At 39.1% G+C, this 27324-nt stretch overlaps 2 protein-coding genes across 2 annotated transcripts in view; one reads left to right on the top strand and one right to left on the bottom strand.

Moving 5' to 3' along the window:
• Positions 1-3808: 3808 nt before the first annotated feature.
• The window catches only part of LOC130215721 (uncharacterized), a 208710-nt gene continuing 185194 nt past the window's right edge, over positions 3809-27324 (bottom strand). The window contains exon 2 of the mRNA XM_056447568.1: positions 3809-3909. The gene's annotated coding sequence lies outside the window, so the exon portion shown is untranslated. The remainder of the gene's footprint in view (positions 3910-27324) is intronic.
• On the top strand, positions 21307-26149 carry dynlt2b (dynein light chain Tctex-type 2B). Its single transcript, XM_056447570.1, has 5 exons — positions 21307-21434; positions 21866-21999; positions 24363-24432; positions 25760-25823; positions 25910-26149. The coding sequence occupies exons 1-5, from the start codon at positions 21385-21387 to the stop codon at positions 25955-25957; spliced, it is 366 nt and encodes a 121-aa protein (XP_056303545.1). The 5' UTR covers positions 21307-21384; the 3' UTR covers positions 25958-26149.

Below are 27324 nucleotides of genomic sequence, written 5' to 3'. Positions count from 1 at the left end.
AGCGGAGCACTCGGAGGAAACCCACACCAACATGCAAACTCCACACAGAAATAGTCCAGACTCAAACCAGTGATCTTCTTGCTGTGAGGTGACAGTGCTAACCACTGAGCCCCCGATGAAAACAATAAAAGAGTGAGTTTACACACCTGTTGTTGTACCAGGTAATGTGACGGTGATGCATATTTTATCGCTCTCAATCAGAGGTTTTTCGGCATTGCAGTCTGTAGTGCGCATTGCTACATGATATTCTCCTTCGTGCTCCATTGTGAGGTTTGTGATGTGTAGTGTGACCGTGCTGTTCTCCACGTCACCGAAGACAAAGTTTGTGGAGCAGAAAGCCTCAGTTTGTTTGCAGGTTTCTTTCTTGTGGCCATTCTTGTGCAGGATTAATTTGCTGGACAAGCTGTTAATAACACAGCCCTGAAATGTGAATCGCACAGTGATGTTTTCTCCCAATGTACCAGACAACGAATGCGCTGAAATATAAAAACACACACACAAACACAAACGGTCACTTCAATAGAAAGCCCACATATCTGATAATCATTGTATGTGAGAACATAAAACAGAGGACACTATTTAAATGCAAGCGTGTATCTCAAAGGTCCCGAGAAGTGCTTTGAAGTGTGCATTTTTAAAAATGTATTCTAGTTCTGAATCAACAATAATACACTCACCGGCCACTTTATTAGGTACAAGTTCTCTTAACGCAAATTTCTAATCAGCCAATGACATGGCAGCAACTGAATGCGTTTATGCATGTAGACATGATCAAGACGATCTGCAGCAGTTCAAACCGAGCATCAGAATGGGGAAGAAGGTAGATTTAGGTGACCTTGAACATGGCATGGTTGTTGGTGCCAGACGGGCTGGTCTGAGTATTTCAGAAACTGCTGATCTACTGGGATTTTCACGCACAACCATCTCTAGGGTTTACAGAGAATGGTCTGATAAAGTGGAAATATCCAGTGAGCGGCAGTTCTGTGGGCGCAAATGCCTTGTTGATGCCAGAGGTCAGAGGAGAATGGCCAGACTGGTTCCAGCTGATAGAAAGGCAACAGTAACTCAAATAAGCACTCGTTACAACCGAGGTCTGCAGAAGAGCATCTCTGAACACACAACACGTCCAACCTTGAGGCAGATGGGCTACAGCAGCAGAAGATCACACCGGGTAATACACACAGGCTCACCAAAACTGGACAATAGAAGATTGGAGAAACGTTGCCTGGTCTGATGAGTCTCCATTTCTGCTGCAATCCTGCCTTGTATGAACATTTAAGGCTGGTGGTGGTGGTGTAATGGTGTGGTGGCTATTTTTTGGCACACTTTGGGTCCATTAGTACCAATTGAGCATGGTGTCAACACCACAGCCTACCTGAGTATTGTTGCTGACCATGTCCATCCCTTTATGACCACAGTGTCTCCATCTTCTGATGGCTACTTCCAGCAGGATAACGCGCCATGTCATAAAGTGTGAATCATCTCAGACTGGTTTCTTGAACATGACAATGAGTTCACTGTACTGAAATGGCCTCCACAGTCACCGGAGCTCAATCCAATAGAGCACCTTTGAGATGTGGTGGAACGGGAGATTCGCATCATGGATGTGCAGCCGACAAATCTGCAGCAACTGTGTGATGCTATCATGTCAATAGGGAGCAAAATCTCTAAAGAAATTTTCTAGAACCGTGTTGAATCTATGCCATGAAGGATTAAAGCAGTTCCGATTCTTATGTAAGAACAGCAGGCGCAAATGGCACTCGCGAGAGAAATATACATGGTTACGTTTTCAGAATGAGCCTGGTTTGCATTTTTTTACGATTATTTTTTGATCCGCAACACTCTTCGGTACTCTTCGAACTCTTTCTTTGGCTCTCGGCGAAGGCGGTCGCACTTTTTTCCTCTTCGTCTCATACCTCTCCTAGTTGGCTTTTCTTGTCTCGTCTTATTCTATCTCTGAGGCTCTCCATGCCCTGCTATCCAAACGAATAAGGAATTATGGATTTGATCAACTGGTCTCTGAACGCAATTGACACCATCTTCTCAATGAGAAGTTTGGGCTCGGGAGAACCCACTTGTCCTGCCGGGACGTTTGCAGCTGGATACGTGATGGACGGGTGGGAGAAGTGGCGCGTCTGTGCCTGGCAGCTCTGTCTCTGAAGGATATTGAAGACATTTACCTATTCTGAACTTTGATAACAGAGTTTCTGCTGATGGGCTTATGTGGGGCCCTGGGGTATCGGCGATTGATGAAAGCGGTCAGTGCGGATCAAAACCCCACCAAGATGGCCGGCTTGATTGAAACGCTGTTGAGCAGGGTCGCTACCAACCAGACTGTAGTCTTGGACCACAAATTGGAAAACATCAGGGTGAAACTAGCAGCTTTGCAACAAGATTTGGTCAGACCTGGAGACCACTGACGGACATTAAATATCTGTGAAATTGGCAGATATTGACCCAAATTTGAAATACTTTTCTTCTCTTTTGACTTCCACGCGTTTCCCCTGCCAGACTTCTCCCGGATAGCAAGATAAGGAGACGCTCTGAATTCCTGCTCCCTGTCAAGGACACCTGTTGGACTTTAACACACGTACACAGCTACAGATAAGATAGACTATCACTACCTAGCCCCGCATCCCATGCCTTCGTGTGCTTTCACCCACTGGAGTTGGTAGGCAGGTCTGTGATCAGCGCCCCCTGGCTGCAGGACAAAATGGCTGCCCGCCCTCATCGGACTATATCCACATCCCCTGTTGCAATGTTATGTCGATGGCTTTGTGTTTATGTGCTTGATTGCTGGGGCTTTTTTTTCTCCCTGATCTTACACTGCCCTTACTCAAGAGTAATGTGAGAGGGCGTTTTTTTCACTAACATGAAAGTGTACGTGACAAATAAAGGCTTGATTGATTAATATATAGTAGTCTTCAATGAAAGTCTGACCATTACTTCCACGTTTGGATAGGGAGTCCTTCTGCTGACGTCAACCTGAAGGTTTCTGTAGCAACTGCATATTAATACACTCCTTTACTGTTAAGTCTTCGCCCCCTACTCAATAATCCATCCGGTTCACGCAGACTTTAAGATTCAGATTTTAGCCTACAAAGAAGCACATGGGTTCACTCCAGAGTACAGTTGTGATCTAGGGAGACAATTTCTACTCCCTTTCATTCTCTTCGTCCTGCTGCTAGTGTCATCTTCCATCAGCCGCGTGGTAAATTAAAAACCATGGGGGGGGGGGGGTTCTTTTGAGCTTCTTATAAAAACTCTGCTTTACCTGCTTCTGTTAGGACTTCTGTTGCTTTAAGAAACTCCTCTTTTTAGTAAAGCCTTATTATTTGTGATTCAATTCAATTCACCTTTATTTGTATAGCGCTTTTATAATGTAGATTGTGTCAAAGCAGCTTCACATAAAAGGTCACAGTAAATAGGAACAGTGTAGTTCAGTTTGTAGTGTTTAAGTTCAGTTCAGTTGAGCTCAGTTCAGTGTGGTTTAATAATCACTACTGAGAGTCCAAACACTGAAGAGCAAATCCAACGATGCGCAGCTCTACAGATCCTGAACCATGCAAGCCAGTGGCGACAGCGGAGAGGGAAAAAACTTCACTAATGGCAGAAGTGAGGAAAAAAACCTTGAGAGAAACCAGGCTCAGTTGGGCACGACCATTTTAATTTCTCCGCTGGCCAAACGTCTTGTGCAGAGCTGCAGTCTCAGTGGCGGAGGCTGGAAGCTGGCCTCAGCGAAGACTCGTCTGTCCCTGGAGCGTCACAGGAATCAGTCTCATGTTCTCCACTCCTCCATGACCACCACAGTAGCTGCTCAGGATACGGCCTGGTCCAGGATATGGAAACCTTGGGATCATCTCATCGTTGGTCTTGGATCGAATCAGTGACTCTGCATAGTCTGAGGGCCTCGGGAAGAGTATCCCCAGTATCCCCATTTACCACAGTAACATTTTATGCAATTTGTAATTTTGCTTATTTATCGTTTTTACTGATTATTGTGGTGTGCTTTATTATGTGCTTTGTTATTTTGATTTCCTTTTGGCTGTATTCTTATTTGTTTGTATGCATTGTACACTAAAAATATCTGTAAATTAGCAGTTTACCGTGTTTTGAGATTCATGTTTTTATGTTTTCCCTTATATTTCTGCTCTTGAATTGCATTATGAGATCTAGATATTTCTTCCAACAACTTTTAACCTTGAAAAGTTTTAAAAAAGTGACTTTTATTAATACATTTTTTAGTTTTAAGTGATATATTGTCTGTGTTGGTGTTGTATATCACTCTACTACATTTACATTTAGTCATTTAGCAGACGCTTTTATCCAAAGCGACTTACAAATGAGGACAAGGAAGCAATTTACACAACTATAAGATCTACATTTAGTCATTTACATACTAAAACCTTGTAATAAACTACCAACAGGTTTTTTGTTATTTTACAGATTTATTTCTCTATAAATTGTTTCTTATACATTATATTAATTAAAACTACTAAAATGTCAATAAAAGTCACTTTGTTAAACTGTTGAATTTTCAATATCAAAACTCGACAGAGCAGAAATCAACATCCCATTACGCAATTCACAACCGTAAATAAACGAAAAAAAAAAATCACAGAATACTGATATTTGTTAGCGTAGTGCTTTAAGTTTAGAAAAGCACATCATAAATAACATTCTCTATTATTGTATGGGCCAAAACGATTGATATTTCTTTTATGCCAACAATCATTTACTGTATATATTAAGTAAAAATTATGTTCCGAGATATTTTGTACATTTCCGACTGTACATACAGTTGAAGTCAGAATTATTAGCCCCCCTGAATTTTAACGGAGAGCAGATTTTTTCTTTAACACATTTCTAATCATAATAGTTTTAATAACTCATCTCTAATAACTGATTTATTTTCTCTTTGCCATGATGACAGTAAATAATATTAGACTAGATATTCTTCTAGACACTTCTATACAGCTTAAAGTGACATTTAAAGGCTTAACTAGGGTAATTAGGTTAACTAGGCAGGTTAGGGTAATTAGGCAAGTTATTGTATAATGATGGTTTGTTCTGTAGACTATCGAAAAAAATATATAGCTTAAAGGGGCTAATAATATTGACCTTATAATGATTCATAAAAAATTTAAAACTGCTTTTATTCTAGCCTAAAAAAAGCAAATAAGACTTTCTCCAGAAGAAAAAACATTATCAGACATACTGTGAACATTTCCTTGCCCTGTTAAACATCATTTGGGAAATATTTAAGAAAGAAATTCAAAGGAGGGCTGATAATTCTGACTTCACCTGTATATCAAAACTCAATTTTTGATTAGTGATTAACATTGCTAAAATGAGATTTCTGATTTTTATCAACCCTCAGGTTCTAGATTTTCAGATAGTTGTATCTCAGCCAACTTTTGTCCCCTCAAACCAAACATCAATAAAAGCTGGAAAGTATTGGAAAGTATAAATCTAAAAAAAAAAAAACAGCCCCTTATGACTGCATGGTTTTGTCTTCCAAGGTCACGAATATCGCATTGTCATTTAGCGTCTATTTAATAAGCGTGTACAAGTAACAGACGTATTTATGTAGAACTTAAACAACATACTAATTTGAACCTGCACTTATTAAAACATTTATTCATTTTCCTTCAACTTAATCTCTATTTCAGAGGTCGCCACAGCGGAATGAACCGCCAACTTTTCTATCATATGTTTTAAGCAGCGGATGCCTTTCCAGCTGCAACCCAGCACTAAGAGCCACCCATACACTTTCACATTCACACACACACTCATACACCACAGCCAATTTAGCTTATTCAATTTCCCTATAGTGCATGTGTTTGGACTGTGGGGGAAACCGAATCACCCGGAGGAAACCCACATGAACATGGGGAGAACATGCAAACTCCACACAGAAATGCCAACTGGTCCAGCTGGCACTCGAACCAGTGACCTTCTTGCTGTGAAGCAACAATGCTAACCACTGAGCCAGGGGCGTAGCGGACATTATAAAAGTGCGGGGGACGGCTGTATGAGATCATATGTTCATATAATTATTAATCACCTGTTTCTAAATGGTCTGTCTCTAAAAGTGAGGGGGACGTATCCCCCTGTCCCTCCCGGTTGCTACGCCCCTGCACTGAGCCACCATGATGCTTTTATTAAAACTCATAAAATTCATAAAGTACATTTGAATTGCAAGTAAAACTGATTTCATAGATTTTTTTTAAAGCAGAAAGACATCTATCTTATAAAATTGTCTTCGAAAGATATTTTAGCAGGGTGTCAAGGTCGCCTCACAGCAAGAAGGTCGCTGGTTCGAATCCAGGCTGGGTGAGTTGGCATTTCTGTGTGGAGTTTGCATGTTCTCCCCATGTTGGTTGCTCCGGGTTCTCCCACAGTCCAAACACATGCGCTGTAGGATAATTGAATAAACTAAATTAGCCGTAATATATGTGTGTGAATGAGTGTGTATGGGTGTTTCCCAGTGTTGGGTTGCGGCTGGAACGGGCATCCACTGCGTAAAAACATGCTGAATAAATTACCACCTGTCAATCACTTTTTCCACAGGACTCTGGCATGAATAGGCAGAGTGATCCGTGCCGTCAGCTCGTGACACCCAAAATAACAATGCCAGTGACTCGCGACCCCTGATATCCTCTGAGGTGGTTATAAATACAGAAATCTTGCATGCAATGGCACACACACACACCAATAGACCCAAGTCTATTCTTCGTTTAATTTTTTTAAATGTATGTCAGTGCTGTAAATGTGCCAGAAAGTTTAACCTGGTATTATAAAATCTGCTGCATCTGATGCTATTGCTGTGTCTTTAATATAATGTAATTTCCTCAGGGGTCGCAATCCAATAGAACTAGTAACTATAAGCTACTATAGTAACTATATAGTATATCGTAACTATAAACAACTTTTTTCAGTAGGTTATGGATAAAATATGGTAATTATTACAGTTTAATAAAAATAAATAGATTTTTGGAAATCACCAGGCGACCCCGCTTTGTTGTCCCGCGACCCCCACTTTGAGAACCACTGGTCTATTGACCCAACCCTAATAGGCGCCTTTCAAAGCACTCAAGGGCACCTTACAATGTGTCACAGGCACATACAAAACAGAAGAATAATAAACATAGTATTGAGCCAGAAAATCATTTAAAGCAATCCTGAACAGAAAGGTTTCTACCCGGGATTAAAATTGGAAATAGAGTCCACCTGACGAATATCTAGAATATCATAGATGTGGTGCTATGCAGCTGAAAGCCCAACACCAAATGACCCCATCTTAAAATCTGGAACTGATAAGATCTGAGTGAGTGTCGAGGAGTGTACCAGTGAAGAAGATCAGCTGTTTAGTTTTTTTTATTCATTTTTTGTAATTGTTCAAGTTTGATTTTAGGGTTTGTGTCTTTAAACACAAAAACACCCTGAATATTCGCTGACAAACTTATAGACAATTATACTATCTCTGAACTCCTACAACACACACATTCTTATATTAACACACATTCTAAACTCAACACACACATTCTTCACACACATTCTAAACACAACACACAATTTTAAACTCAACACACACAGATTCTAAACTCAACACACACATTCTAAACTCACCACACACATTCTAAACACAACACACACAGATTCTAAACTCAACACACACATTCTTCACACAACACACACATTCTAAACTCAACACACACATTCTTCACACAACACACACAATTCTAAACACAACACACAATTTTAAACTCAACACACACAGATTCTAAACTCAACACACACATTCTTCACACAACACACACATTCTTCACACAACACACACATTCTAAACTCAACACACACAGATTCTAAACTCAACACACACAGATTCTAAACTCAACACACACAGATTCTAAACTCAACACACACATTCTAAACTCACCACACACATTCTAAACTCAACACACACATTCTAAATTCAACACACACACATTCTAAACTCAACACACACACATTCTAAACTCATTCTAAACGCAACACACACATTCTAAACACACATTCTAAACTCAACACACACACACACATTCTAAACTCAACACACACATTCTAAACTCAACACACACATTCTAAACTCAACACACACACACACACACACACACACACATTCTAAACTTAACACACACATTCTAAACTCAACACACACACTGATCTCCTACATGGTAGTAAATACTGATATCTACATCACGGTCATGACATTTGTTTTTAGAGTTTAATACTGCTGCTCAGTTTTATCTGGTGATCAACATGACAGTGCTGCGACAGGTTTGAAACTCTCGTGAAGGTGAAAGAGCAGTTGTTTTGCACATCTCTGTTTTGTCACATTTTCCATGAGTCAAAGGAAAATTCTCAGTACTTCAATGCTCTCTTTTCTCTATAAATTAGATTCAGTTTGGACAGCTCAAGAGACTCTTATAAAGTCGCTGCATTAGATGAAGGATCTGTTTTATAGTGTTACAATGAATAAAGTTTATTAAGAGTTTTAATCTCACTCAGAAAAGTTCAAAATAAACAACACACACACACACACACGCACACACACACACACATCTAAATTTAACACATTATAAACACACATTTCAAATTCAACACACATTCATAAATTAGCACACAATCCATATTTAACACGTTCTCTAAACTCAACACACACACACACACACACATTCTAAACTCAACACACACAATCTGAACTCAACACACACACACACACACACATTCTAAACTCAACACACACACACAATCTAAACTCAACACATACACACACAATCTAAACTCAACACATACACACACACACACACACATTCTAAAATCAACACACACATTCTAAACTCAACACATACACACACACACACACACACATTCTAAACTCAACACACACACAATCTAAAATCAACACATACACACACACACACACACACACACACACACACACACACACACACACACACATTCTAAAATCAACACACACATTCTAAACTCAACCACACAATCTAAACTCAACACACACATTCTAAACTCAACACACACACACACACATTCTAAAATCAACACACACATTCTAAAATCAACACACACATTCTAATCTCAACACACACAATCTAAACTCAACACATACACACACACAATCTAAACTCAACACACACATTCTAAACTCAACACACACATTCTAAACTCAACACACACACACAATCTAAACTCAACACACACATTCTAAACTCAACACACACACACAATCTAAACTCAACACACACACACAATCTAAACTCAACACACACACACAATCTAAACTCAACACACACATTCTAAACTCAACACACACATTCTAAACTCAACACACACACAATCTAAACTCAACACACACACACAATCTAAACTCAAAACACACATTCTAAACTCAACACACACATTCTAAACTCAACACACACATTCTAAACACAACACACACATTCTAAACTCAACACACACACACACACACACACACACATTCTAAAATCAACACACACAATCTAAACTCAACCACACAATCTAAACTCAACACACACAATCTAAACTCAACACACACACATTCTAAACACAACACACACATTCTAAACTCAACACACACATTCTAAACTCAACACACACACACACACACACACACACATTCTAAAATCAACACACACAATCTAAACTCAACACACACATTCTAAACTCAACACACACAATCTAAACTCAACACACACACATTCTAAACTCAACACACACACATTCTAAACTCAACACACACACATTCTAAACTCAACACGTTCTAAACACACACATCAACTCTTAACACAACTCGAGGAGGAAGAAAGCTTTGAATTCTAAGTGTTTCAAAGTTTGAAAACCCCAAATTTAGCTCAAGATTTGAACACACTTGTTTTCGCCAACATGAGTGTTCAAATTTCAACATGTTGGGCAAAAATGAGCATTAAAAAGCCACACAGCTCAACAGGAGAAACCAAACCCCACAACACAATCATGACTTTGTTTACGCACCGTTATGAGCCAAGACGAGCATGAATGAAAAAAGTAAGAGTTTCTTGAGGTCACGCTTCATCCTGCAGACCAAACTGAGCAAGTGAGCGCACACAGGCCGCCACCGGAGATGCAGACGTCTTCCCGTTTCTGCTGATTTAAGCTTTTGCACTGACATGTTTATCAGAAAACCTTCGTCTGTCAGTGGGAGGTACAGACAGGAACTCAAAGTCATCGCATTCACCCAGTGGAGGTACATTTCTTTTCCTTTTGTTCACTTTCTTTTCTCTACAAACCAAAAAGCAAAGCAGACTGATTAAAAAAAGCATCTGAAAACAATCTTTGTATTTATATATACAGTATAATGTTATATATATATATATATATATACACATACATATACAAACAGTCATGCCCAAAATTATTCATACCCCTGGCAAATTCTGACTTAAAGTTACGTTTATTCAACCAGCAATTATTAATTTTTGAGTGGAAATGACACAGGCTTCCCTCAAAATATACTAAGACGATGTACAAGAGGCTTCATTGTGTTTATTTACCTTTGAACAAGAAGTGGCATGTCCAAAGTAGTATTTCTGTCCATTCATCTTTAGCAACAAGCTCCAACTCTTTCAGGTTGGAGGGTCTCCTTGCTATCGCTCTATCTTAAGCTCCATCTAAAAATTCTCAATTGGGTTTAGATCAGGACTCGGGCTGGGCCACTGCAAAAACGCCTATTAAGGTAAAGTTGGCTTATATTTTGAGGGAAGCCTGTGTCATTTCAAGTAAAAAATTAATAATTGCTTGTTGAATAAAAGTAACTGTAAGCCAGAATTTGCCAGGGGTATGAATAATTTGGGGTATGACTGTATGTATGTATGTATGTATGTATGTATGTATCTATGTATGTATGTATGTATGTATGTATGTATCTATGTATGTATCTATCAATGTATGTATGTATCTATGTATGTATGTATGTATGTATCTATGTATGTATGTATGTATCTATCCATCCATCCATCCATCCATCCATCGATGAGAAGTTCCAAAAGCCTCTAAGTGCCGTTTAAAATTGTCTTCTAAATATACACATTTTCAGGATCCTGTGTTAATAACCAGTTATTTCACTTTAGGATGATGAATATTTTATTTTCATTGCCTTTAATATATATATATATATATATATATATATATATATATATATATATATATATATATATATATAGATAGATAGATAGATAGATAGATAGATAGATAGATAGACAGACAGACAGACAGACAGACAGACAGACAGACAGACAGACAGACAGACAGACAGACAGACAGACAGACAGACAGATATCTGTCCAAAATTCTCAATTGGGTTTAGTTCAAGACTCTGGCTGGGCCACTGCAAAAACGTCCATTAAGGTAAAGTTGGTTTTATATTCGCGTATTTAGTGGGGCACGCTTATTATATATATATATATATATATATATATATATATATATATATATATATATATATATATATATATATATATATATATATATGAGGATCCTATGTTAATAACCAGTTATTTCACTTTTAGGATGATGGATATTTTATTTTCATTGCCTTTAAAATATATATATATATATATATATATATATATATATATATATATATATATATATATAGATAGATAGATAGATAGATAGATAGATAGATAGATAGATAGATAGATAGATAGATAGATAGATAGATAGATAGATAGATAGACACATACAGTCATACCCCAAATTATTCATACCCCTGGCAAATTCTGGCTTAAAGTGACTTTTATTCAACAAGCAATTATTAATTTTTGAGTGGAAATGACTCAGGCTTCCCTCAAATATACTAAGACGATGTACAAGAGGCTTCATTGTGTTTATTTACCTTTGAACAAAAAGTGGCATGTCCAAAATTATTCATACCCTTCTTAATAATTAATAGAAAAGATTTTATTGGCTATTACCGCAATCAAACGCTTCCTACAAATGCATTGCATGCTTCCACTAGTATTTCTGTCCATTCATCTTTAGCAACAAGCTCCAATTAATTCAGGTTGGAGGGTCTCCTTGCCAACTGTCATGGATTGGTCAGGCTCTCACGACCCCCACTCACGAAGATCACCATCACCTGACTTCTAATGAGCACACAGCTGCATCACATTCACGAGCACCAGATAAAAGCACAGCACTCCAGTCGCTCATTGTCCGGGCTCGTCTCGACGAAAGCGGACAACTGAGCGACCACTCAGCGTAGTCATCCTCAGCTAAACAAACGATTTACTTACCTGTTCTCTTTGTATTCCTCCTAGTCTTCCTGGTCCTCCCGAATCGTCCTGTCTTCCAGTCCTTCCAAGTCTGTGTCATCCTCTGTCAGCTGTATCTGGTGTGTGCTGTCCATCCTCGTGTATTCCTGTTACCCAGCCACGGAGGAAAAGACCCCAACATCATTCCTGATCCTCCTGGCTATCCTTCATGTGCTCCTTGTTGTCATTCAATAAACACCCTAACGTTTCCTTACCTCTGTCTCCTGTCCGCTTCATAACAGAAGCCCGGACCCATAACGACGACAACATGAGCACCCTCGATCACTTTCAAGAGCTGGTGGACCAGTTGAAGCGGATTCTACAGCCACCAGCTCCACTTTCCAACGCACCACCAGCACCGAGCACTTCCGCCTCCACAGTTTCTTCTTCGGCCCTTCCTTCCAGTCCCATGGCCCGACCAGCGCCCTACTCAGGCGGAGCGGGGGAGTGCAATGGTTTTCTGTTACAATGTTCCCTCATATTCGAAATGCAACCTTCTCTATATCCCACAGATAAGTCAAAGATCGCCTACATCGTATCACTACTCTCTGGACCTGCACTTAAATGGGCTGAGACGATCTGGAACCAAGCCGGGCCGGTCATGAATTCCATCACTACCTTCACGGAGTATTTCAAAGAGGTGTTTGGACGTTCTGATGGGGAAGTAGCCGCTGGAGAGCAGCTGTATCATCTAAAGCAAGGTACTCTATCTACACAGGAATATGCTCTCCGGTTTCGCACTCTAGCAGCTGCAAGTGGATGGAATGAGAGATCGTTGTTGACCACGTACCGGCTCGGCTTGGAACCCACTCTCCGAATCCAGCTGGCCACATTAGATGATACAATGGGTCTGGAGAGATTCATCCAACATTCTCTCCGATGTTCCGATCGTCTCCGTTCCTATCAACAGGACACCATCACCCCCTCGTCTGCACTCCTCCAATCGCCTGAGTCAACAGCCTCTCCAGAACCAGAACCCATGATAATAGAGTCTGGAAGACTGACATCAGCGGAACGACAGAGGAGGCTGACCCGGGGTCTGTGTCTATACTGCGGTGTCAGTGGACACACCCGTATGGAGTGTCCCCTTCGTCCCATTCGGACTTCAGTGAGTGTATTCAGTACGAATATTGAACAATGTAAACCACTTACTACCACCGTACAAATAACTACTGCCTCTATTTCTCTCCTTGTCACAGCCCTCATCGACTCCGGGTCAGCAGGGAACTTCATCTCCCAATCCCTCTGTCGTCAACTCCACCTCCGTACTGAGGCGTCCTCGCATATATACCAGATACAACCGATAACCCAGTGCACTCGATCTTCGACCCGTATCCATCGACAATGCGAAGACATCCTTCTTCAAGTGGGGCTGTTACATCAAGAGAGGATTCAATTTCTGGTTCTGGAGGGTGCAAATATGGACATCATTCTAGGGCGCCCGTGGCTGGTGAAGCACGATCCCATCATCTCTTGGGGCACAGGAGAGATAAAGAAATGGGGATCTGGATGTACACCTACCTGTTTTCCAAATCTCCCTCTTCAAGGTCGGAACCCCATTTCTTTGTTTGCAACATCGGTCGAGAGCCCTCCTGAGAAGCAGTCTATCCACATTCCTAAGGAGTACAGCTCCTTTCATGATGTCTTCTGCCCCAAGAGAGCTTCCCAGCTACCGCCGCATCGGCCATGGGACTGCGCGATCGACCTAGTTCCAGATGCCCAGTTGCCAAGAGGTAGGATCTACCCGCTCTCGCTTCCAGAGAATCAGGCAATGGAAGAGTACATAAGGGAGGCTCTGAGTCAGGGGTACATACGTCACTCAAAATCACCAGCCGCCTCAAGCTTCTTCTTTGTGGCCAAGAAGGACGGAGGGCTGCGTCCATGCATCGACTACAGGGTCCTAAATAACGGTACAGTAAAATACCGATATCCCCTTCCTCTGGTACCAGCCGCTTTGGAACAGCTCCGAGAAGCTAAAGTCTTCACTAAATTGGACCTCCGCAGCGCGTATAATCTGATAAGAATACGTGAGGGGGACCAATGGAAGACAGCATTCGTGACCCCTACTGGCCACTATGAATATGAGGTCATGCCTTACGGTCTGGTCAACGCCCCCTCCGTATTCCAAAACTTCATTCATGAAGTCCTCCGGGAGTTTCTTCACCACTTTGTAATAGTGTACATAGATGACATCCTCATTTACTCCCGGAGTGAGGCCGAACATCGCCAACACGTTGCGGAGGTCCTACACACATTGAGAGAACATCACCTCTACCTCAAAGCGGAGAAATGCTCATTCCACCAGAAGTCGATTCATTTCTTGGGATACATCATTGATCAAACCGGTATACGTATGGATGGGAAGAAAATTGAGGCTGTTCTATCCTGGTCAGAACCCACTTCCATTAAGGAGCTCCAGAGGTTTCTTGGGTTTGCTAACTTTTATAGACGGTTTATCAAGGACTACAGCAGGATTACATCACCTCTCACTAATCTCCTCAAGGGTAAACCCAAAGGACTGGAGTGGACCAAAGAAGCAGCCGCAGCCTTCCGCCTTCTTAAGAAGGAGTTCACAAGGGCCCCACTCCTGACTCATCCTGACCCAAATCTTCCTTTCGTGGTGGAAGTGGACGCATCCACCACCGGCGTCGGGGCAGTATTATCTCAACATCATGATACACCGCCCCGACTGCATCCCTGTGCCTATTTCTCTCGGAAGTTGAGCCCGGCGGAGCAGAATTACAGCATAGGAGACAGGGAGCTGCTAGCAATCAAGCTAGCCTTGGAGGAGTGGCGTCACTGGTTGGAGGGAGCCAAACATCCGTTCCAGGTGATCACAGATCACAAAAACCTCCAATATATCAAAGAGGCCAAGAGACTATGTCCACGTCAAGCCAGATGGTCACTTTTCTTCTCACGTTTTGATTTCTCCATTTCCTATCGTCCAGGACCCAAGAATCTAAGAGCAGACGCTCTCTCTCGTTTACACGAGCATCACGATCATGAAGAACTCCCAACGAAGATTCTTCCCGAACACATCTCCATTTGTCCGATCACCTGGAACGCTCCTCCAGTCGTTGCCACTCCGGAAGCCCCTGCTCCGCCGGGATGCCCTCCTCATCGGCAGTTCATACCACCTGAACACCGGGTAGATCTGATCCACTCCTTACATACCTCGCTAGGCACTGGACATCCAGGGATCAACAATACTCTCTCGCTAGTATCCCAACGATTCTGGTGGCCAAACATGGCAAGGGATGTGAGGCAATATGTTCAGGGCTGTAAGGACTGTGCCCAATCCAAGAGCCCACGTCATCTACCCGCTGGAAAGCTCCATCCCTTGCCGATTCCGAACCGTCCCTGGTCACACCTAGGAGTGGACTTTATCACTGATCTCCCTTCGTCAGAAGGTAATACCTGTATTCTAGTCATAGTAGATAGATTCTCAAAGTTTGTCAAACTAATCCCTCTGAAAGGTCTTCCCACAGCCTTTGAAACAGCCGACAATATCTTTAATCAAGTCTTCAGGTCATTTGGTATTCCAGAAGATATTGTGTCGGACAGAGGTCCACAGTTCATCTCACGTCTATGGAAAGCCTTCTTCAAGCTCCTAGGTGTGGCCGTCAGCCTCTCTTCTGGATATCATCCCCAAACCAACGGGCAGACAGAGAGGAAGATTCAGGAGGTGGGACGGTTCCTGAGGACCTTCTGCAGTGGTCACCAGAGCTCCTGGAGCCAGTATTTGGGCTGGGCAGAATATGCCCAAAATTCACTGCGGCAACCCTCCACCGGACTCACGCCATTCCAGTGCGTCCTGGGCTTCCAACCACCGCTCTTTCCCTGGGATGGCGAACCATCTGATGTCCCCGCAGTGGATCACTGGTTCCGGGAGAGCGAGAGAGTCTGGGACGAGGCTCATCAACATCTGCAGAGGGCAGTCCGTCGAAGCAAGGTAACCGCCGATAGAAGAAGGTCTGAAGAACCCAGATACACACCCGGACAAAAGGTGTGGCTATCCACCCGGGACATACGCATGCGACTGCCCTCTCGCAAGTTAAGTCCCCGATTTGTTGGTCCCTTCACCATCGTGGAACAGGTTAACCCCGTCACCTACAAACTACAATTACCCTCTCACTACCGTATTCACCCTACATTCCACGTATCACTCCTGAAACCCTATCACGATCCTGTTCTTCCCTCCACAGAGCCTGACCACGAAGAGGAACCCCCTCCTCCACTGCTCCTAGAAGAAGGAGCCGTCTACGCAGTGAAGGAGATCTTGCGTTCCCGACGTCGTGGTGGCCAGTTGGAGTACCTGGTGGACTGGGAAGGGTACGGCCCCGAAGAAAGGACATGGGTTCCCAGAGCTGATATTCTCGATCCTAGTCTCATGGTGGAGTTTCATGAGAGCCACCCTGAGTTCCCAGCGCCTAGAGGCAGAGGGAGACCACCACGGCGTCGGAGGTGTCGGCCCTCAGGAGCGGGCCCTGGGGAGGGGGGTACTGTCATGGATTGGTCAGGCTCTCACGACCCCCACTCACGAAGATCACCATCACCTGACTTCTAATGAGCACACAGCTGCATCACATTCACGAGCACCAGATAAAAGCACAGCACTCCAGTCGCTCATTGTCCGGGCTCGTCTCGACGAAAGCGGACAACTGAGCGACCACTCAGCGTAGTCATCCTCAGCTAAACAAACGATTTACTTACCTGTTCTCTTTGTATTCCTCCTAGTCTTCCTGGTCCTCCCGAATCGTCCTGTCTTCCAGTCCTTCCAAGTCTGTGTCATCCTCTGTCAGCTGTATCTGGTGTGTGCTGTCCATCCTCGTGTATTCCTGTTACCCAGCCACGGAGGAAAAGACCCCAACATCATTCCTGATCCTCCTGGCTATCCTTCATGTGCTCCTTGTTGTCATTCAATAAACACCCTAACGTTTCCTTACCTCTGTCTCCTGTCCGCTTCATAACACCATCACCCTGATCTTAAGCTCCCTCTAAAAATTCTCAATTGGGTTTAGGTCAGGACTCTGGAAAAATGCCTATTAAGGTAAAGTTGGTCTTATATTCGCGTATTTAGTAGGGAACGCGTATTATACACACACACACACACACATATATATATATATATATATATATATATATATATATATATATATATATATATATATATATATATATATATATATATATATAAAGAGTTCAGATGTAACAGCCTCTAAGTGCCGTTTAAAATTGTCTTCTAAATATACAATTTTTCAGGATCCTGTGTTTATAACCAGTTATTTCTTTTTAGGATGATGGATATTTTATTTTCATTGCCTTTAAAATATATATCGATGAGCTCCAACTCTATCAGGTTGGAGGGTCTTCTTGCCATCACCCTGATCTTTAGCTCCCTCCAAAAAACTCAATTGGGTTTTGGTCAGGACTCTGGCTGGGCCACTGCAAAAACGCCTATTACGGTAAAGTTAGTTTTATATTCGCGTATTTAGTAGAGATGTTCGGATCCGATCACATTATCAGAAGTCAGGTCCGATCACACAGTTTCAGACTTGATCGGAATCAGACGTTACCTCCTGATCAGGATCTATCTATCTATCTATCTATCTATCTATCTATCTATCTATCTATCTATCTATCTATCTATCTATCTATCTATCTATCTATCTATCTATCTATCTATCTAACACATCTATATTTATGCAGTGGCTCAGAGTTAGACGTCTTTCTTGACTGCACACAGAAATAGCAAAGCGTGCGGCATGACATCACTTTGTTGCAGAGATGCTATTGGTTAAATGCCGACAAAGTAGAACACGGAAGCAGCTTGAAGTGGAAAGCACGAGTGTTACTGCCTCCCAATTTGCATACTATCCATCCTAAATAATATTTGAAAAAAGAATTAGTATGTCCTAAATCGTAGTATGTCGAAAAGAGTATGCCAAAGGTTCCCGGATGGTTTACTATTTCCGGTAAACATTTTGAGGGTAGAAGCATCCATACTCTAACCCGGTGGTCGCCAAACTTGTCCTGGGAGGGCCGGTGTCCTGCAGATTTTAGCTCCAACCCTAATCAAACACACCTGAACAAGCTAATCAAGGTCTTACTAGGTATACTTGAAACATTTAGGCAGGTGTGTTGAGGCAAGTTGGAGCTAAACTCTGCAGGGAGAGCGGCCCTTCTGGACGGAGATTGCTGTCCCCTGCTCTAACCGCTGATATTGCCTACAGTACACGGCGCGTTGGACGTGAATTCGATTAGAACTACAAAAGCGGGTGAAAAGTGTAAATAAACTACAAACATGATGGACACGTGAGACCAACCGTCAAGTAGAGGGGCTTCGGTAAAGATGTTTATCTTACTGTTACTTAATATCTAGCCAACTGGAAAATATTGAAATCGCGTTGTCTGTGTTGTACTGTGTTTGTTAGTGTTAAAATAAGGTGAATCAAATAAAAAATAAGGAATATCCTGGATCTGTTTCTTCGATCTTCTTTATTCTTCTTTGTGTAGAAGTATCAGATCGGATGTCATTATCAGACTCAGACTCGAGGGCAAAAAAACCTAATCTGGACATCCCTAGTATTTAGATTTCATGTTCAATTAAATTGTTTAAAGGCTAATACAGATGAATTATAGTGACATACTATTATGAGCATTACTTCCCAAACACTATCCCAATATTGTTTACCACACAACTTTCAATATTCGGTCTGAAATCGAATGCAGGTGACTTCAAAACAACATTAGCACTATATAACTGGCTGAAAATGTACTTTTGATGGTCATTAGCTGCTAACATGATTTCCCTATTTTAAAAATATTCAGAAATCATATTAAGCAAGTGAAGGTCTGACAGTGTGAATATAAAACCAACGTTTCCCAATCGTATCATGGTATTTGTTATTGCTGATACTACATTCTTGTCAACCCATATTATCATACAATCTCACCACAAGACCACCGACAGCCCACCTTGAGTTTCACAATCACACAGAGGAAATGTGTCTGTCTTCATACAGTGAATGTGTGAATGTCTGCACTGTAAAAAATATCTTACTGTCTTAAATTGTTTCATTTTTCGAATCATCTCAACTTAATATTTTTAGTCAGTTTGACTAATTTAAGTTACCTTATATAACTCAAATTATAACCTAACTAACCTGCTTATTAAAATAAGTTTAAGTAACATAAAAACATATGTTGTCATACTGATATTTCATTCATTCATTTTCTTTTTGGCTCAGTCCCTTTATTAATCCGGGGTCGCCACAGCACGTATCCAGCACGTTTTACGCAGCGGATGCCCTTCCAGCCGCAACACATCTCTGGGAAACATCACACTCACCCACACTTATACACTACTGACAATTTAGCCTACCCAATTCACCTGTACCACATGTCTTTGGACTGTGGGGGAAACTGAAGCACCCGACTGCGGTCACGCCATCTGCGGTTCCGAGAGAGACGGTCACGCTGTCTGTGCTTTAAATTGTGGTGCGCATCTACTCGGCGCTGCGCGGTAGATTATGACTTCAAATGAGAGCTAATCAAAAAGGGTCACTTTTATTCATATTTGGATATATAATAATCGTGACTTTGCATGTAGGCTATGTTATTATTTCTTTGTTTTACTGTAATTGTGTTTATTTGCGAGTTTAAAACAAAATTAATAGCATTTAAAAGTCATTACCCGGCTGTCATAACTATTCACGTTCGTTTTCATATTCACAACCTACTATTTAGGTGTTTACTGTGTAATTAAGACTGTTTTATTGGTTTATTTCTGTTTTTCGGTAAATATTTTACCTTTTTTTCATGTGGAATGTTGCTAAATTAATTACAAAAATGAATTATTATTGTACAAATGTTTATTTTGTACTTAAATCGCATATAAATGATAACATCCCACAATCATGTAAAATACTGACTTTTTTTATACAATCATATTTGGGAAAACTCATAAAAAAGTAAAATCAAATTATTTTCTGCCAACTCCACCAGATTATTGTTCTACATGTCCTAATGTATCACTGCTCACTTTTCATATCATATTAATGTTTCGTATTTTAATAATAGCACGCTAAAGTCATGGAAATACAGTGTTTTTACTGTACGGTCATATTAGAAAAATCTGGTGGAGTTTTTAGTGGAACAATTTGATTTTATTTTATCTAAAAATAAACATTTGTACAATAATGATTACATTTTTTACATTAATTTAGCAACATTCCACATGAAAAAGGGTAAAATATTTACCGAAAAACACAAATAAACCAATAAAACAGTCTTAATTACACAGTAAACACCTAAATAGTAAGTTGTGAATATGAAAACGAATGTGAATAGTTATGACAGCCGGGTAATGACTTTTAAATGCTATTAATTTTGTTTTAAACTCGCAAATAAAACCCAATTACAGTAAAACAAAGAAATAACATAGCCTACATGCAAAGTCACGATTATTATATATCCAAATATGAATAAAAGTGACCATTTTTGCTTAGTTCTCATTTGAAGCCATATAATAAAACTGAAACAAGATTATAAAGCTGCAGCGCACTGAACACACGCGTCTTTAATCTACCGCGCAGCGCCGAGTAGATGCGCAGCACAATTTAAAGCACAGACAGCGAGATCGTCTCTCTCGGAACCGCAGATGGCGTGACCGCAGTAGCACCCGGAGGAAGCGAACGCAGCGAGAACATACAAACTCCACACAGAAACGCCAACCGACCCAGCCCTAGGCTCGAACCAGCAACCTTCTTGCTGTGTTCAACAGAACACTACCCTGTACTAAAACGGCGGCTCTATTGACGCAATTCTTCCAATAGACAACAAAAGGGTAGGCGACATCTAATGTAAACATCTATGGCTTTGCTCGAACGCGCCTGGTTTCTCGTGACGTCATCGCGTAAATTGATTTCCCGGATGAAACTGAGTTGTTATGACAACGTCGGTAAAACTGTAAAGCGAAACTACTTACGTTAAACGTTTTATTTCATTCATGGACACCGGAGCGAACGCGTACCTCATTAGGCCGAATTATAAAGACAAGTAAGACGCACTGCTTCCACTTTTCAAGGCTAAACGTAGCTAGCTAAACTAGCAACTTGCTAAAACAGCAACATCATCTGAACTGTATGTATATATGAAGCAGTGTTTGACTTAACTCCTGAATTGTATTCAAATATCCGCATTTAGGTGAAGTTGGTTTTATATTCGCACATTCAGACTTTCTGTTTAATAATATAATTTCAGAAAAGTGTTATTTGCAAATCCTAAATAGTGAAATCATTTTAGCACCCTATGGCTATCAATGTACAACATCGACCACAGTCAAATAAACAGTGCTAATGCTATTTTAAAGTCATACTTACATGCTAATTCAGACCGAGCAGTTAAAGTAGAGTGATACACAATATAGGGACCCTTAAATAAACAAATATGCGAATATAAAAGCAACTTTACCTCAATAATATCTGCAGGTTCAAGGCAGGTGTGGCGAAGGAATGCATTGGAGAAATCCTGAGGGAACAGCTGTATGGAGTTCAGTATGATCCTGAAGAGGTTCCCACATTATCCAGATCTTTAGCAGACTCCATTAAACACAAGCTGAAAGGTAAACAGTACAGCAGGAGATAGAGGTAAAGTTGGTTTTATTTTCACACATTCATTCTGTAACACACTCCCTATATTGTTTACCACGGCACTTTGAATATTCGGTCTGAAATAACCTGCAAGTGTGAGTTGAAAACAACATTAACACTGTTTATTTGACTGCGAACAATGTTTTACTTTGATAGTCATTAGCTGCTAATATGATTTCGCTATTTAGAGTTTGCAAATAATCCTTTTGTGAAATTATATTACTAATAGAAAAGTCTGAATGTGCGAATATAAAACCAGCTTTACCTCTATCAGCAAGAGCCGCCAATTCTGCTCCAGTTCTTGCTGTTGTGCATGTTAAGAAATGAAGATTGAGGAGAAGTTAGTTTTATATTCACACATTCAGACTTTCTCCTTAATAATATAGTTTTAAAAATATATCTTTGAAAATATTAATTGGTGAAATCATATTAGCAGCAAATGACTATCAAAGCACAAAACTGTTCAGTCAAATAAACAGTGCTAGTGTTGTTTTAGAGTCACACTTGCATGTGATTTCAGATCGAATATTTAATGTAGCATGGTAAACCATATAGGGAGCATGTCACAAGTTGTGACTGAATGAATGTGTGAATATGTGTGAAATAAAACCAACTTTACCTCAATAATGAAGTGACTGTTCCTCATTGCAATATTACTATTTTATTATTAGTATTTTTGGATGACAAAGTTTACTTTTGTCGGTAAAGTTCATTGTTAAAGAAAAAAGGGGTTTTATTGCATAACAAAAATTCGCCATTTGGTGGTTTTTAGCACATGTAGCACAACAAAACGCATTTATTTCCCTTTAATAATAACCGGAACATTATGTCATTGAGTTATTTCATTATCATTATTTCAATATTTCAGTTATTTATCTGTTTGTTTTTCCCACTTTTTCCTATTTTATTTTTTTAATTTGAATTTATTATTGTTTTTAAATGTATGTTGCATAGAGCACAATAGTAGCTTCAGTTAAACATTATGTCTATTGTTATTATTCATTTATTAATTCATTTTCCTACGCATTAGTCCCTTTATTAATCTGGGGTCGCCACAGCGGAATGAACCACCAACTTATCCAGCATATGTTTTACACAGCAGATGCCCTTCCAGCTGCAACCCATCACTGGGAAACACACTCATACACTTAGAAAATTTTTGCTTACCCAATTCCCCTATAGCACATGTGTTTGGACTGTGGGGGAAACCGGAGCACCCGGAGGAAACCCACGCCAACACGGGGAGAACATGCAAACTCCACACAGAAATGCCAACTGATCCAGCTGGGGCTCGAACCAGCGACCTTCTTGCTATGAGGCGACAGTGCTTACCACTATTATTATTATTATTATTATTATTATTATTATTATCATTATTATTATCATCATTATTATTATTATTATTATTATGATTATTATCATCATCATTATTATTATTATTATTATTATTATTATTATCATAATTATTATTATTATTATTATGATTATTATCATTATTATTATTATCATTATTATTATTATTATTATTATTATTATTATTATTATTATCATTATTATTATTATTATTATTATTATTATTATTATTATTATCATCATTATTATTATTATTATTATTATTATTATTATTATTATTATTATTACTATTATCATCATTATTATTATTATTATTATTATTATTATTATTATTAATTTATGCCTTATATGCATGTCTTGTTTCTAATGTTCTATGTACTGTTCTATACCTTATACAACTTTTTGCAACTAATATAATAAGAATAATAATAATACTTCACTGTACATTGGAACAAACGTGCACACATGGGAATACATTTTTGACTTAAAATGCACATTAAAGAAGAAGAAGAAGATAAAAAACATGTTCTATTAAAAAAATAATGGGATCATTTACAAACAAATGAGTCTTTTTGAGTAAGAAATCTATATAATAAAATGTTAATGCACAGAATATAAATATTCGAGTTATAATAAATAATATTAAAAGTATTAATAAAATAAACAGATATTACCTAAAATGGCCTAAAAATGAAAAGTAATCCCTTACTTTACTTTTTCCAGCACAAAAGTAATCTAAGTACAGTAACAAGTAACTGTAACTAATCACACCCAATACTGCTCAGGTGTGCAATGGATTATTTTCTAACAACTCAAAGCCCATCATCGATTATTCCTTATTTAAGTCCCTGTATGTGGGGCATAAATGGGAAAAATATGCAACCAAAACATTTTGGAACCAGAAAAACGTATGAAATAAGCTTTTTGATTGATATTGTTGTGCGTATAAGACCTCTAATCGAGTATATGTGCTCTTCCTCAGACATGGGCTTTGACAGATACAAGTTCATCGTGCAGGTGGTTATTGGAGAGCAGCGTGGAGAAGGAGTCAAGTAAGCAAAATTAAGCCCTCAAATTATGTTTACAAGCAGAGCCACGACCACAGGCATTCTCTTTCCTGATCGTTGTCTTCAGCTCTGACATTTGGCTTGCTTGTCACCAATCTGAGGTTTCTCATGAGTCTACTGATCTTTCTAGGCCACCCACATCCACAGTCACTGTGGTCTTTTTTGTATTGCGAAATCAATATCGCAGGGCATCTGAAACCCAGAGTTGTGCGTTTGCAGATATCGTCAGCCTCTGTGCAATAACAGGGAGTCTGCGGGTCCTCAAAAGCATATTGTTCTGGCACGAAAATGTGAATATTGGATTAAGTTGGGTTCAAACTTCTTGTTTTGTTTCTTTGTTTTTTTTTACCTATTGTGTGTCCTTGGACCACAAGATCAGTGTTAAATTGCATTGGGGAGCAGCCAAAGAAACAGTGCTGTCAAAATAGAGCTGCACAATTAATCAAATTTCTAATTGGGATTATGATTACGGATGCCACGGTTAAGTTATCGTTCAGTATCCACTTCAACATTTGATTATACACTCACCGGCCACTTTATTAGGTACACCTTACTAGTACCGGGATGGACCCCCTTTTGCCTTAATCCTTCATTGCATAGATTCAACAAGATACTGGAAATATTCCTCAGAGACTTTGCTCCATATTAGCATGATAGCATCACGCAGTTGCTGCAGATTTGCAGATCTCCCGTTCCACCACATCCCAAAGGTGCTCTATTGGATTGAGCTCTGGTGACTGAGGAGGCCATTTGAGTACAGTGAACTCTTTGTCATGTTCAAGAAACCAGTCTGAGATGATTCACGCTTTATGACATGGTGCGTTATCCTGCTGGAAGTAGCCATCAGAAGATGGAGACACTGTGCTCATAAAGGGATGGACATGGTCAGCAACAATACTCAGGTAGGCTGTGGTGTTGACACGATGCTCAATTGGTACTAATGGACTCAAAGTGTGCCAAGAAAATATCCCCCACACCATTACACCACCACCACCAGCCTGAACCAGTGATACAAGGCAGGATGGATCCATTCTTTCATATTGTTGACGCCAAATTCTGACCCGACCATCCGAATGTGGCAGCAGAAATCAAGACTCATTAGACCAGGCCACATTCAAAGTCACTTAAATCTTCCCCATTCTGATGCTCAGTTTGAACTGCAGCAGATCGTCTCGACCATGTCTGCATGCCTAAATGCATCGAGTTGCTGCCATGTAATTGGCTGATTAGTAATTCGCGTTAACGAGCATTTAGACAGGTGTACCTAATAAAGTGGCCGATGAGTGTATTATTCAGTTTCTCATTTTCGCAGGATGGCTGCGCGCTGCTTCTGGGATGCAGATACAGACAATTATGCTCAAGAGATATATATGAACGTAAGTAAAGAAATATTTCAGCTAACTACATCAAAACTATTTTGAAATGTGATTTCTGGCTTTAATTAATTTTTCCCCTCTAATAGGACAGCTTGTTCTGTGTAGCTGCTGCTTTTGGTGTGTATTATTACTGAAGACGCGCTGATGACCACATATTTTGCAGCTTGGTCCCTAAAAGGGTATATTTGTGTTATTTATTTGAACTAATCTTAGACAATTACTAAAATCAATCACTTTTGCTTCTGTTCATCAGAAGTCTTTGCCGTATGACATTTTGAATACATGAAGTTTTACAAGCTTATATAATGTTTGATTTATTTTATATAAAAATAAAGAAAATTAACTTTTGTCACTATCATGCTCCATTTGGTTCATTTCATATGAAAGACTGACTGATATTTAGTTTTATTTTCATCTAATAACTAATTATGAATCTGTTCACGCAAAACATTCTTAGAAAGATGAGTAAATTAAACAAATCCACATGAAGTAAGTGGTTTAATCAAAGTGTTTTGTGGGAAAACAACTACTTTATATGAGACGGATTTAACAATGGCATCTATTCACATATAGAATCATCTCAATGGGAACGTTTTGAACTTTAAATGGACGGACAGAAATATTGCAAATTATTTAAACTAAATAAAGGCTCTTACATACACTAACAAATATTTAAATTAGCTTGGGGCAGAAAATTAGCTTAGGGCACATCAACACATGGAGAACATGCAAACTCCACACAGAAATGCCACCTGACCCAGCCGGGACTCTTAACCAGCGACCTTCTTGCTTCATTTTTATGTGCAGACAAAAAGTACAAGACAAAACAACTGTCTGCCTGTCTGTCTGTTTTATTTTGTTTTATTACATTTTATTTTATTAAATTTTATTTTATTAAATTTTATTTTATTTTATTAAATTAAATTTTATTTTATTACATTTTATTTTATTTTATTTTGATACATTTTATTTTATTTTATTACATTTAATTTTATTTTATTACATTTAATTTTATTTTATTACATTTAATTTTATTAAGTTTTATTTTATTTTATTACATTTTATTTTATTTTATTTTGTTACATTTTTATTTTATTTTATTTTATTTTATTAAATTTTAATTTATTTTATTTTATTACATTTAATTTTATTTTATTACATTTTATTTTATTACGTTTTTTATTTTATTTTATTACATTTTATTTTATTTTATTACATTTTATTTTATTACATTTTATTTTATTTTATTAAGTTTTTTATTTTATTTTATTTTATTACATTTTATTTTATTTTATTACATTTTATTTTATTACATTTTATTTTATTTTATTTTGTTATACTTTATTTTATTTTGTTACATTTTATTTTATTTTATTACATTTTATTTTATTTTATTACATTTTATTTTATTACATTTTATTTTATTTTATTAAGTTTTTTATTTTATTTTATTTTATTACATTTTATTTTATTTTACATTTTATTTTATTACATTTTATTT

Source organism: Danio aesculapii, chromosome 22, assembly GCF_903798145.1.
Source record: "Danio aesculapii chromosome 22, fDanAes4.1, whole genome shotgun sequence".
NCBI classification, from domain to species: domain Eukaryota; kingdom Metazoa; phylum Chordata; class Actinopteri; order Cypriniformes; family Danionidae; genus Danio; species Danio aesculapii.
The sequence above is the reverse complement of the archived record's forward strand: the minus strand, read 5'-3'. Positions and strand labels throughout refer to the sequence as shown.

Coding starts and splice junctions, on each gene's coding strand:
- dynlt2b (XM_056447570.1), top strand. CDS start 21,385: ATGGACACCGGAGCGAACGCGTACCTCATTAGGCCGAATTATAAAGAC. Junction 21,435..21,865: donor AGGCCGAATTATAAAGACAA/GTAAGACGCACT, acceptor TAATATCTGCAG/GTTCAAGGCAGGTGTGGCGA. Junction 22,000..24,362: donor CATTAAACACAAGCTGAAAG/GTAAACAGTACA, acceptor GCTCTTCCTCAG/ACATGGGCTTTGACAGATAC.